The following is a 12,037-nucleotide window of genomic DNA, read 5'->3' as shown; positions in this document are numbered from 1 at the left end:
GGAAGTGCACAGTCCCAAGTGCGGGAACCTGGGAAAGTTTACACACTGAACGCCCAGCGTAACCAGCGCCCCCAGAGAAGCCTGCCATGTGGAGACAGGGAGCTTCTGGATACCTTCACCTTGCATGGACACTACCCCTGTCATCCCCACAACAGCCTTGCACAATTGGCATTTATCCCCATTACACAGATCCAGAAGCTAAAGCTCCTTACCCACATTCCTCTCCCTCTACACTCCTTAGCCTCTTTCTCAGAGCTGGGTCACCAGGGGGCCCACCTGGATTTAAATCCTGGAGGTGAAGGATTTGAGGACCTCCCCCACCAATGCCCAGTGAAGAGAAGTGACAGAGCAGAGGCAAGGTCACCAGCTACGGTCCACACTGTGCTGGTGTGCTCAGCATCCCGCCATGCCTGGAATCCAGCATTTCTCCAAATATAAGAGTCAGAGCCACGGGGAGAACAGACAGATGCCCCTGCCCCCCAGGCAGGGTGTTAGGGTGTGTAAGCGTGCACGGACTGGCCACGGCTGATGAGAGCTTGCTAAAATCATCCTGATAGTCACCCTGCTGGGGTAGAGAAACAGATTCTTGGTTAAGAAATGCAGTTTGGCTTGAGGACATTATGTGAAGCGAAATAAGCCCTTTACAACAGGGCCAACCTGGTATGATTCCACTTAGAGGAGACACACAGTCAGATTCAGAGACCGGAAGTAGAAGGGTGGTTGCCAGGGCCTGGGGGAAGGGGGAAACGGCGAGCTGTCATTTAATGGGCACAGAGCTGCAGTTCTGCGAGAGGGAAACTTTCTTGATCTTGAATATGTTTAACGTTACTGTCTAATTAAAAATAGTAAAGGTGATGGGGCACCTGGTGGCTCAGTCAGTTCAGTGTCCGACACATGGTCTCAGCCCGGGTCTTGATCTCAGGGTCATGAGTTCAAATCTTATGTTGGGCCGAATGCTGGGCGAGGAACCTATTTAAAAAAAAAAAAATAGTAAAGGTGGTAAATTTCATGTTATACAGTAGTCCCCCTTCCTCTGCGGGGGATACATTCCAGGATCCCCAAGTGGATGCCTGAAACTGTGGTTGATACACAAGTCTGTTTTTTCCTATACATACAAACCTATGAGAACATGTAATTTATAACTTAGGCACAGTAAGAGATGAACAAAAGTTAATAAATGCTGTAATTAACAACAACTAATAAATGTAAAATTAAAATAAATGGTTTTTCTCTCAAAATATCTCATTGCACCGAACCTCACCCTTCTTGTGATGGTGCGAGATGATAAAATGCCTACGTGATGAGGGGAAGGGAGGTGAGGTGGGTGATGTCGGCACTGTGACAGAGCGCTGGGTTACTGTTGACCTTCCAGCAATATGTCAGAAGGAGGAGCACCTGCTTCCAGACATCAGTTGACCACAGGCAGCTAAAAACCACAGAAAGCAAAACCTCGGATAAGGAGGGACTTATCGTATATTTTCAACCACAATTTACATTTTTTTAAAGTTTTTATTCATTTATTTGACAGACAAAGATCACAAGTAGGCAGAGAGGCAGGCAGAGAGAGAGGAAGGGAAGCAGGCTCCCCGCCAAGCAGACAGCCCAACGCAGGGCTCGTGGTGACCTGAGCCAAAGGCAGAGGCTTTAACCCACTGAGCCACCCAGGAGCCCCACGATTTAAATTTTCTTTAAAAAGATTTATTTATTGATTTTAGAGAGAGCGTTAACAGGGGTGGGGAGGTGGGGAGGGGCAGAGAGAGCAAAGCCTCAAGCAGATCCCCTGCTGAGTACACATTTTTCCAACCCCCTCACCAGCCCAGGGCTCATCCCAGGACCCTGAGATCATGACTTGGGCCAAAATCAAGAGCGGGCTCCTTGACTGACTGAGCCACGCAGGAGGCCCACAATTCAAAAATTTTAAAGAAATAAATAAGAAAGAAGGATTGGGAGGCAGAAACAACAAACTTGGGGCACCTGGGTGGCTCAGTTGGTTAAGCAGCAGACTCTTAATTTGGGCTCAGGTCATGATCTCAGGGTGGTGAGACCGAGCCTGGCATGGGGGCTGCTTGTGGAATCTGCTTGAGTCTCTCTCTCCCTCTGTCCCTACCCCCACCCCCACTTACTTGGGCTTGATCTCTCTCTCTTTCTCTCTCTCACAAAAAAAAAAAAAAAAAGAAAGAAAGAAAGAAAAGAAAAGAAATTTAAAAAAAAGAAAAACTTAAGAACACAGGTAGAGTAGGCTGGAGGAGGAGAGTGAGTGGAAGGGATGGGGCAAAGCCGATGGGCAGGGGCCTCAGCCCCAAGCCCTGCTGTTTGTGAGACAGGACTGGATGCTGGGAAGGCCCCGATGACTCAGCGCCCCAGCTGCCCTCCACTCCCAACCCAAGTTCAGTGTTGTTGGCAGGTCCAAACGGAAGTCTACTCAGGGCCTAAGAAAGCCTTGATCATAAGCCCAGCTCTGCTTGGTTCCCACCGGGAGCGCCTCACCCATCCTAGAGAGCAGAGGGAATAAGACCTGGGAGGCAGGCCGCTCGTCCTTCACCAGGCCTGTTGGAATGAGTGCCGACCTGTGCCAGACTCCGGGCACCGAGGGCAGAGCAGACCACGGGCCTGGCCTTCACGAGCCTCTGACCTGTTTGAGACGCACAGCTACACACCTGCGAACCTTCTTCACCTCCTGGGCCAGCAGTAGCTAGCATATTTCCTGAGCATCTACTACGTGTAGATGCCAGGCTAAGCCTCTTAAATGGACTGACTTGTGCCGTTCTCCACACCACACCAACTGTGAGAGACTAATGATAAAACCCATTTTACAGACAAGGGAGAGGAAATGCAGGAGCAAACCTGGCCTCCTAACCATTGAGCTCCACCCCTCAGGTGTACCCTGCCAGGTACCCAGAATGCCACGGGGAAGAGCCGGCATTCTGTGGGGGGCACCCTTGACCTGAGTTGCAAAGGACAAAGAGCATCAGCCAGATGACACTTGGAGTGGCCAGGAGTGAAGGCTGGATGAAGCAGGGGTAGCTGTCCAAAAGTTGACCATGAGGACCTCCGCACCCCTGCTCCCAGGCAAATCATAGCCCCTGTTGCCAGCAGCCTCAGCACGCACCCCTCCACTTCTGACTTCAGCTGGGCCCATGACTCCTACCTCCCCGGACGGCGTAGTCCCGTGCCAGGCATGTAACCAACATTCAGTCAAAACATGCTGCTTGCGGGGCGCCTGGGTGGCTCAATGGGTTAAAGCTTCTGCCTTCAGCTCAGGTGATGATCCCAGGGTCCTGGGATCAAGCCCCGAGTCAGGCTCTCTGCTCAACAGGGAGCCTGCTTCCCCTTCCTCTCTCTCTCTGCCTGCCTCTCTGCCTACTTGTGATCTCTGTCAAATAAAAATAAAATCTTAAAAAAAAAAAAACAAACATGCTGGTTGGGTGGGTGTAAAGAGCAACTAAGCCCATCCCCGGTGACGTGTTCTCACGCCAGACACAAGGCCACGTGGCTTCTGGGGACAAGAAGGAACTTGGGAACGGGCTGCCACGAGCCCCAGGGCAAACAGGCATTCAGAGGCCTGGGTTCTGTGCCTGTGCATGCGAGAGGAGAGGGGGGCGGCTATGTTGCCCTACTGTGGGGAAGAGGAGGCCCGGCCTAGCTCATGCGCGCACGGCCGCCACAAGAGGCGCACACACACAGGCACATGCACGGATTATCTTCAGGCGCACGTGACATGCAGGTTGTGTGCAATCTGAGAACACCAGACACACACACCCGTGCAAACAGCCACACACACGGACGCACACGCACACATATCCACCCATGTTCCCAAAAATAAGTGGGTCTGAGCCATGGACACAGGCCTCTCCCCCCAGGGTCCAAAGCCAGTGATAAGAATAAGGTTGGAGACAGCCTCCCAGAAACCACCTCCTGCAGCTCTGGAGACAGAACACTGCCTGCACTAGGACACCAGCACAGGGCACCTGGGGCCGGGAGGGCCCCTCCGGCTCCACGGGCACCTTCCTCCTTCCATGCCCCAGGCACTGGCCATGCAAGGAAAGGGGAGGTCTGATGAAGACACAGTGTTGGAGCATTTTCCCAGGACATTGACTTGAGACCAGAGGCTTGAGACGTTGTTTTTTAAACAAAACAATACTTTATTGACACGTCTTCAATGTTCCTTATAAATATAAAGTGCTAAGTTTCCAACCCCCGCCCGCAGGGCTAGGAGGAAGTGGGGGAGGGAGTGTTAAATGTCACCTGAACACAAAAAAACTTTCCAGCACCGATACAGGCGTGAAATGCTCACACACACACACACGTGCGCAAGAGGCCCACACGCAGCAGACGCAGCCCTTCCCTGACGCACAGCTCCCCAGGAGCACAAGGTGCAGGCCCCAGGCCTGTAGTGGACCACCCCCTAGATGGGGCTCCTGGTTGTCACAGCTTGTTCCTTGGAGCCCTCGGGCTGCCAAGGGCTTCAACATCGTGGTGGGACCCGTGGGAATCCGCGGGTATAGAGTCCAGTCAGTTTCTGCCAGAAGATAGAGGGCAGAGGGAAAGCAGACATGCCCTCCATTCTGGTCCTCAGAATGAGGGCCAGCCCTCAAACCCAGCAGACAAGCACCAAGTGAGAAAGTCCAGAATTCCTACGTTCGCAGCACCACCACCTGGGGGCTTTTCAAATTTCGGGGAAAGGGCAACTTTCCCTGAACTGGAGAGAATCGGTGCCCCTCTCCCCGGGGCAGTGGGGAGTTGGGGGAGCATGGTGGGGCCCCGCATCAGTGACATAGCACCTGAGTCTCGAACTGTAGCAGCTGCCCCATGAAACTGAAGTTGGGGGAGATGACTCCCCGGCGTTGCTTCACAAAGTCAAAGGCCTCGTCAAGCCTCACGCGGTGGCTCTGTATCAGGTAAGCCAGGCAGATGGTGGCAGAGCGTGAGATGCCTGCCTGGCAGTGTACCAGTACCCGGCCTCCGCTGTTCTTCACCGAGTCTGCAGGGGAGATGAAGAAAGGAGGGTCACACACGAGGGGAGGCAGGGGAGGTGACAGGTACCCCAGGCCCCTCACCTGGGTGTCCCTTCGGGTCCCTCCGCTGAGGACCAGCCCCCTTACCAATGAAGCTTATGGCCTCCTGGAACCAGGCACTGATCTCCACCATCTGGTTGTCCTCCACCGGGATGCTCTTGTAGCGGAAAAGGCCCTCAAAGTGGTTGGGGCAGCTGGCGGACACGTTGAGGACCGCAGTGATGCCACAAGCCTGCAGTCCCTGCAGGTCGGACGAATGGCTGCAGCTGCCCAGGAACAGGTAGGGTAGGATCTCTACTGGGCCACCCTGCATGGGGAGGAGAAAGGGATCAGGAGGAGGCCCTCTTCTCCGCCGCCACCTGGAGGGCTTGAGCACCAGCAGGGGTCAGCATGTCCCGCCCCAGCAAGAGGAGCCCTCCACCTATCCACCTATCCCGACCAAGATCACACTCTGGAAACGGAGCACCCAAGAGGACACACAGAGATACACACTCACAAATACACACCTCCCCCGTCAAAGCCCCAAATATGCAGCAGACACAATTCACAGAGCCACACAAGAGCTGCCCACACCAGACGCATGGAGATGTGCTCCCCATCTGCTGCGGACACGGACACACACACACACACACACACACGTGAGTGTGGACACGGAGAGACTCCTCGAATCCACAAATGGCAGCCCCCTTCCCCAGAGGTGCCCATCTCGCAAATGCGGGGACAGGGGTTGGGGGCGAACAGCGAAATGAGCTCGGATCTCAGCTCACCTGATCGTAGAAGGGAACCCTGGGGTCAGAGCGGCTGTTCTCTAACCCAGCAGACGACAGGGCCGGGGCGGGGGACTCGGAGCACAGATCGGGACAGCACGCCTGGAAGCCATCGAAGCCGCCTGCAGAGAGGGCAAGAGGCGGTTAGCGGGGAGGTTCCGGCGGGGACGGAGGGAATGTTGGGAGGACTCCGGGAGGGGTTGCCGGGGCGCGGAGGCGCTCACCTCGCAGGAAACACACCGCCGTGGGTCCCGCGCGGGTCTCGGGCAGCAGCGCGGCGAGCAGCGCGTGTGCCGGGCCGTCGGGCGGGAGCTCGGCCACCGAGGCGCTGCCCTCGTCCAGCACCACTGCCCGGGCCAGCTCCCCGCGGGCCAGGCGCGCCCGCAGCGCACGGTCGGGCAGCAGGCAGGCGAGGGCGGCGGCCGGTGGGCCGCGGGCGCGGCGCCGCAGCAGCGCGTTCCAGGGCACGGGCCGCGCGTGGCGCACGTGGCGCCGGCAGAAGGCCAGGAAGGGGCGGCAGTCCAGCAGCAGCGTGCGCTCGGCCTCCCGCGGCTCCCGCAGCAGCGCGCCCAGCGCTGCGCAGTCCAGCTCGTGCGCCGCCTCCAGCCCCATAGCGACGGCCGGGTTCCTCCGGCCCCTCTCACTGCGCTGCTTCTGCCCCGCCGCGCGCTCGGGCTCTCGCGGCAGCCGAGCTGAGCGAAAAGAGTGTTCTGGGCGCCCTGGGCGGCGCTGCGGCTTAAGTACCCGGGGGCCCGCCTCCCGGGTCACCATACAAGGGCAGCGCAGGAAGGCGCCGGCCCCCGCCCCCGCGGTCTTCAGCTCGCGCTAGCGGGGCTGGCCTGGGGACTGGGCGGGCTGAGGGGGGAGGAAGCGGAGACGAGCTGTTGAGGGAAGGGTTTTGCCTGAGTCGGTGGGTCGCGGGTGCTTGCTACCCCCATCTTTGCGCCAGAGCCTGGAAGAACGCTCCCACCCTATGACCTGCTCCACACCGTTCAGTCCTTGGGAACTGGTGTCTCAGATGCACAGCCCCATTGCCCAGAGACTTTGGGGCCAGGGGTGCCCCTTGGCGTGTTTCCTCTCCCTTCTCCCTTTGTCTTCCAAGATTTTCCCTCTGGGAATTTGTTACAACAAAAATTGAGATGGCTGTGATTTCTACAATGGGGAGTGGGGAGCCATGCTGAGATGTCCTTTTTCTACTTAGAAACCTTGGGAAGGAGGAACTTTACTTCTTCTCCATCTACTCTGGTGTTGCGCGGCTGAGACCAGCACTCCGGGTCTGGCAGCAGGTTGGTGGCCAGCCTGATCCAGACCACTGTCCTCTGGGCCCAAGACCCTGAACATTGGCATGAGATGGACCCCTGGGCCTTCCATATGATAAGTTTCCAGTTAAGAGTCGGGCAAGGCTTCCCCTGGGGCCCAGGGAAACCCCAGAGGCCCAGGGTGAAGCACTTCCCCAAGTCACAGGCCAGCTCGGAAGGGGAACTCTGCTGACGTTGATGGGCTCTCCCTGGGGCCTTATGGGAATTTCGAGCAGCCTCACGAAGGGGAAGAAGGAGAAGAACTACCAGAATCTGCCTCCTCCACTCCTTTACCACGCCCCTTCTCAGCCCTCCCTGGACAGTGACAGCACCCCCCCCAAACTGCCAGCAGGGACCTTGGACTGGCACCTGAGCAAGGTAATGAGCAGTGAGAATGGGGAGCTCCGTAATCTACACCCCTTCTGTCCGCCCAGGGACTGGATATGGTAAGGCCCAGCAGTGTGTGGGGAGAGGAGCTGGGCCTCTGGGTTGTGGGCAAGAGATATTGACAGCTAAACTCCAAAGCAGAAACCTTCAAGTGGAGGAAAGAGCATCCTGGAGCAGGAGCTGCCCTCATTCCCACCCCTAGCTGTGTGGGATTTCAGAACCCAAGCCCCTAGGCTCCCATTCCCCCACACCACTCCTCGGTGTCCTCTGTGAGATCCTTCCAGCTCCCCTATATCCAGACTGCCTTGGAGGGCTGCAGATAGGACCTACGTTGGCCTCCAAGTCCTCTGCTTGGTTTATAAACTCTTAACTCCTCAAAATGGTGTGTCGATGCATCTGTCACTCTCTCATGCCTCAGTGTCCCCATCTGTAAGATAGGAGCTCATAATAGACTGTGCGTTCACCCACACTGATTCCAAGGCTACAAGGCCACAGCACTGTCTGGGCTCCTCTAGTGTCCTATCCCTCCCTACAGGCCAGTCTGGAGGCTGATGTGGCAAAGCCCACAACAGAGCCGGGGAGTCTGGGCCACAGATCCCAGAGGCTGATATGCGGCCCTTATCCTTGGCATCAGCCTGGCAAATGACTTAATGGCTGATTCCAGGGGCAAATTACAGAGCACGCAAAAGAACAGTCAGGTCCAGTCTTGCTAACCCGTAGGGCTGGCGTCACCTGTCCCACTGGGAGCCACAGCCTCCCAGCTCTTTGGGTAGGAGGAGAAAAAACTGACCAGTTGAGATCCTGGCTCAGGAGTGAAAACCAGTTCAGTGGTGGGGCTGCAGACCCAGGACTCCCACGCTGGGCTGAACCTCTCCCCCTCCGTGGGGAAAACGGCCTGCACCTTGCTGGGAAGTTCCACTCGGGAGTGGGAGTGCACTGTGAAAGCTTCACTCTAGCAGCAGAGTCCCAGGGGCCCTGCCCAGCACTCCGCCTGAGGTGGTGGCATGGATGGCACCCCCTCAATCCCACCTGCATTGGGGCTGTCCGTTCTGCGGCTCTGGAATACAGAATCAAGGAGGCCTGACTTCGCCATGAAGCTGGGGTAACCCCCACCCCCAATAACGGTGTAAAAGCCCAAGGCCAGAGTAACAAGAGAGGGAGGATGCAAGCCCACATGCCACCCCCACTTCTGCTCTGACTAAAGATCCCCAGACCTCTGGTGAGTCATAACACAGAACGTCTCCCCTCCTTGGCCACCTCCTGAGGGAACACCATTCTCACTGCAGAGATGAGGCAGGGCTCTGGACACACGGGTGGAGACTGTGAGGAAGGGTCTTGATCAGCCGGATGCCCCACAGGCTGAAGGTTCTGGAGGGAGGACCCCCCGCTCCTCATCCCTAGACCATAAGGGATGACAGCGGGGGGTTCTGGACTCAGAGGCTTCAGGTTCTTTGGTGTTCCTAGCCTGGCTGTTACAGAGCAAACACGATCAAGTCGGTTTTGGGGCCCAGCTTCAATTTTTAGCTAAAATACATAATTGGAGCAAATGATGCTGTGCTGTACTTTGTAACCACCTGTTTTGATAGTGAAGTGTCATTCACCTCCTGCCTTTGGGACTCCTGGCTTCCCCTGTCCTGATCGGCACAGCCTGACCCAGCCCCCACACAAAGTGGTTTCCCTTCCGCAATCATGGAGCTCCAAGCTCTGTACTGCTGTGGGCTTGAGTCTGGTGTTCCTTCCTCCTCCTTCCAAACCTACGCCCCAAGCCCATGCCCCGGGGGGGGAAGGAAGAAATGAATGGTGTGGCTACCATCCTTGTGCCAGGTGGGGAAGAAGGTGAGAGTGACGAGTTGTGGCCTCCCCCAGCCTCATCTGAGCAGTGAGTCAGGATGACGTCAGGTTTCCTGTGCCAGGCCTCTGCCTGGCAGGCGCGGCGGCCACCCCCACAGGCTCCTGCCAGGTGGGGACAGAGGCTCCATGTTCTTCAAAGATGGTCCTTTCCAGCACAGTGGGGAGGACAGGGCAGAGCAGACATTCAGCTTAGGCGTCCAGCCCTCGGAAAGGCTAACTCCAAAGAGGGTCCTCCAGTGACCGAAAGAGAGACATACGTGGGTCCCATGGTCACACATATCTGTGGGCAGGAGCACCGGCAGGCAAGCTCCTCCACACAATGAGTGTGTCAAGAAGAAAGTCTCCACTTGGAGCTGGTGTGGCTTTTTTTTTTTTTTTAGATTTTTGAGAGAGAGAGAGAGAGAAAGCAGGGGGAGAAAAATGGGGACGGGGCAAGCAGACTCTGCAATGAGTAAGGAGCCCAATGCAGGGCTCAATCTCACGCCCCTGAGATCCTGACCTGAGGAGAAACCAAGAACACCTAACCAACTATGCCACCCAGGCGCCCCGGTGTGGCTTTTTTATCGGTGCCTTCCCCAAGCACCCATCTCCAGATCACTCTTTCTTTTCTGCATTTGTTCATTCACCGGCCCCGCACTCAGAGAAATGTATTTTGAGTACCTGTGATGTGGCAGGTACTTTTCTGGGTGCTGGGAACACAGCAGTAAATCGCAAACCACTGCCCTCAGGGAGCTGACCTCATCATTTCAGGAATATTTGTTTTCGTGATGATGTTGTCTTCATGGCAAGTGAAACTAGTTATCCACCTAGGGTAATGATATAGTTGAATGGTACAGATGGGACCCAAAGATGTTAAAGAATGTGACACAGGTAGGTGATGTGACACAGGTAGAAGAGGCGGTACTCGTTGCCCAGGAGAGGACCCGACAGCCCCTTCCAGCTTCTGTGCCATTCTGTAGGGTCTGGTTGTCCCTCCCGCCATGGTCTCCCATTGAGAGAGGAGCATAAAGCACGGAGGGTGTAGGAGGCCACCGCCCTGAGGACGAGCAACCGGGAGAGCAGTCCCATTGCCACAGCCAGAGCCAGCTCCTCTGGTGGAGAGCCAGGCTCCACGGCATGTCCATCAGAGCACCCTGGGCTTGGCTGCACCCCTGCATGCTCCTGGGCTTGGGGCCAGGCGACGCCTTCTCCCTGCACTCTTCCCGGGGCAGGCACCCCCCCAGCACCCCCTGGACCCCCAGCCCTGGGCTGGCACAGCAGTGAAAGTGTTGCGTTCCCACCCTGTCGGCTGGATGTGCTCCTGGCTCAGGGTGCAGTCGCTGAGAAGAGAAGAGGTTGCTAAGGGAGAGCTCTGTCACCAGTGGGAACGGTTAGGTGAGAGGCGAGGGATTCTCAGAAAAGTGACCATGCTGCGGCCCCAGGGTGTGTGGCCCTGTGGCAAGAGGACTCCCGGGGCTGCCCGCAGCCAGAGCAGGGTGCAGTGGAAGCCGTGGCCAGGGGCCTGGGAGGCCCAGAGGAGCCAGCGACTGCTCCTTCCCACCTGTCACCCCCGCTCCTCTACCACCACCAGAGACCAGGCCCGTCCATTCCCCTGAAGACCATTAGTACCAGCAGGAGCATGGAATGGCAGCCGCATGATCGGGGAGCCCGGGGGGCTCGGGAGCCACGTTGCCTTGGCTCAAACAGCAGGGCTATGTCCTTGCTGTGAGGCCTTGGACAAGTAATTTCACCTCTCTGTGCCCGCATTAGCGTCACTAACCCTGGGCTGGGTGCCTTCTAAGCATTGCCTCATCTAGGCTGCAGGGCTGAGGGGGACGGCATCGTTACCCTTCTCTGCAGACAGGGGAGCCCAGGCCCAGAGAAGGTGAGGTGGTGGACCAAGGCCACACAGCCTGTGAATAGTGGGATTGGCACCCGGGTTTTCGCCATGAGGTTACCCCGTCTCGGGCATGTGTCCTATGACCTCCCTTCCACCAGCAAACACCTGTCTCATCTTTCTTCACAAAGACAACCATAAGCACTGACACTGACTGAGTGTTTGCCACGTGCCTGGTTCTGTCCTGAAACCTTTATGGGAATTATCACATTTAAACCTCAGACAGCCCTAAGAGGCGGGAATGACCAGCACCCCAAATACAAAGAGGGGGCCCGAGGCACCAAGACGCTGATTTACCCAAACTGTCACAGTTGGTAGATGGTAGAACCCGAGTTCAAACTCACAATCTCACGTCCCTCCGTCCTGCCCTCAGAATCCAGATCCGCACCCACCCAGGCTCTTCCGACCCGCCTCCCACCCTTGCCCAAAGCCCTTCTCTCGGCTGGGCTCTGGCTGCACAGGCCACCGTCAAGATGACCTGGCTCTTTTGGGGGCCTCGGTGCTCTCTCCTGGTCCGCTACAAACCCCCTGAGGAAGCGGGGCCCACAGGGTGCAGGCAAGCAAGGTGCCCAGCCCACAGCAGGCCCCTGGCGCGTCTCTGTAGACATGTCACCTTGCCTCTGTGACCCCAGCTAGCCCTCAGACAGGGAACTGATTACACAGGAAGTTGAAAATCCACAATGATGAACAAAGGTCAGTGTCAGGATGCGCTACCTGCTGAGCCCTTCAACCTGACCTTCTCCGGGCTCAAGAGCAGAGGAGGTCCCCAAAGCAGAGACTGGTTCTGGGGCGCAAACACACCAGCACAGGAGCAGAAGAGTCCACGTGACCTACGTGGGGAGC

The 12,037-nt window shown here is 56.8% G+C and overlaps 1 protein-coding gene across 1 annotated transcript; it reads right to left on the bottom strand.

Moving 5' to 3' along the window:
• Positions 1-4,121: 4,121 nt before the first annotated feature.
• On the bottom strand, positions 4,122-6,472 carry DUSP2 (dual specificity phosphatase 2). Its single transcript, XM_032843881.1, has 4 exons — positions 6,007-6,472; positions 5,783-5,904; positions 5,103-5,322; positions 4,122-4,981 (listed from the first exon to the last, which is right to left on the bottom strand). The coding sequence occupies exons 1-4, from the start codon at positions 6,392-6,394 to the stop codon at positions 4,767-4,769; spliced, it is 945 nt and encodes a 314-aa protein (XP_032699772.1). The 5' UTR covers positions 6,395-6,472; the 3' UTR covers positions 4,122-4,766.
• Positions 6,473-12,037: the final 5,565 nt, after the last annotated feature.

The sequence above is a fragment of the Lontra canadensis genome, unplaced genomic scaffold, assembly GCF_010015895.1.
Source record: "Lontra canadensis isolate GAN:19392208 unplaced genomic scaffold, GSC_riverotter_1.0 scaffold144, whole genome shotgun sequence".
NCBI classification, from domain to species: Eukaryota; Metazoa; Chordata; class Mammalia; order Carnivora; family Mustelidae; genus Lontra; species Lontra canadensis.
The sequence above is the reverse complement of the archived record's forward strand: the minus strand, read 5'-3'. Positions and strand labels throughout refer to the sequence as shown.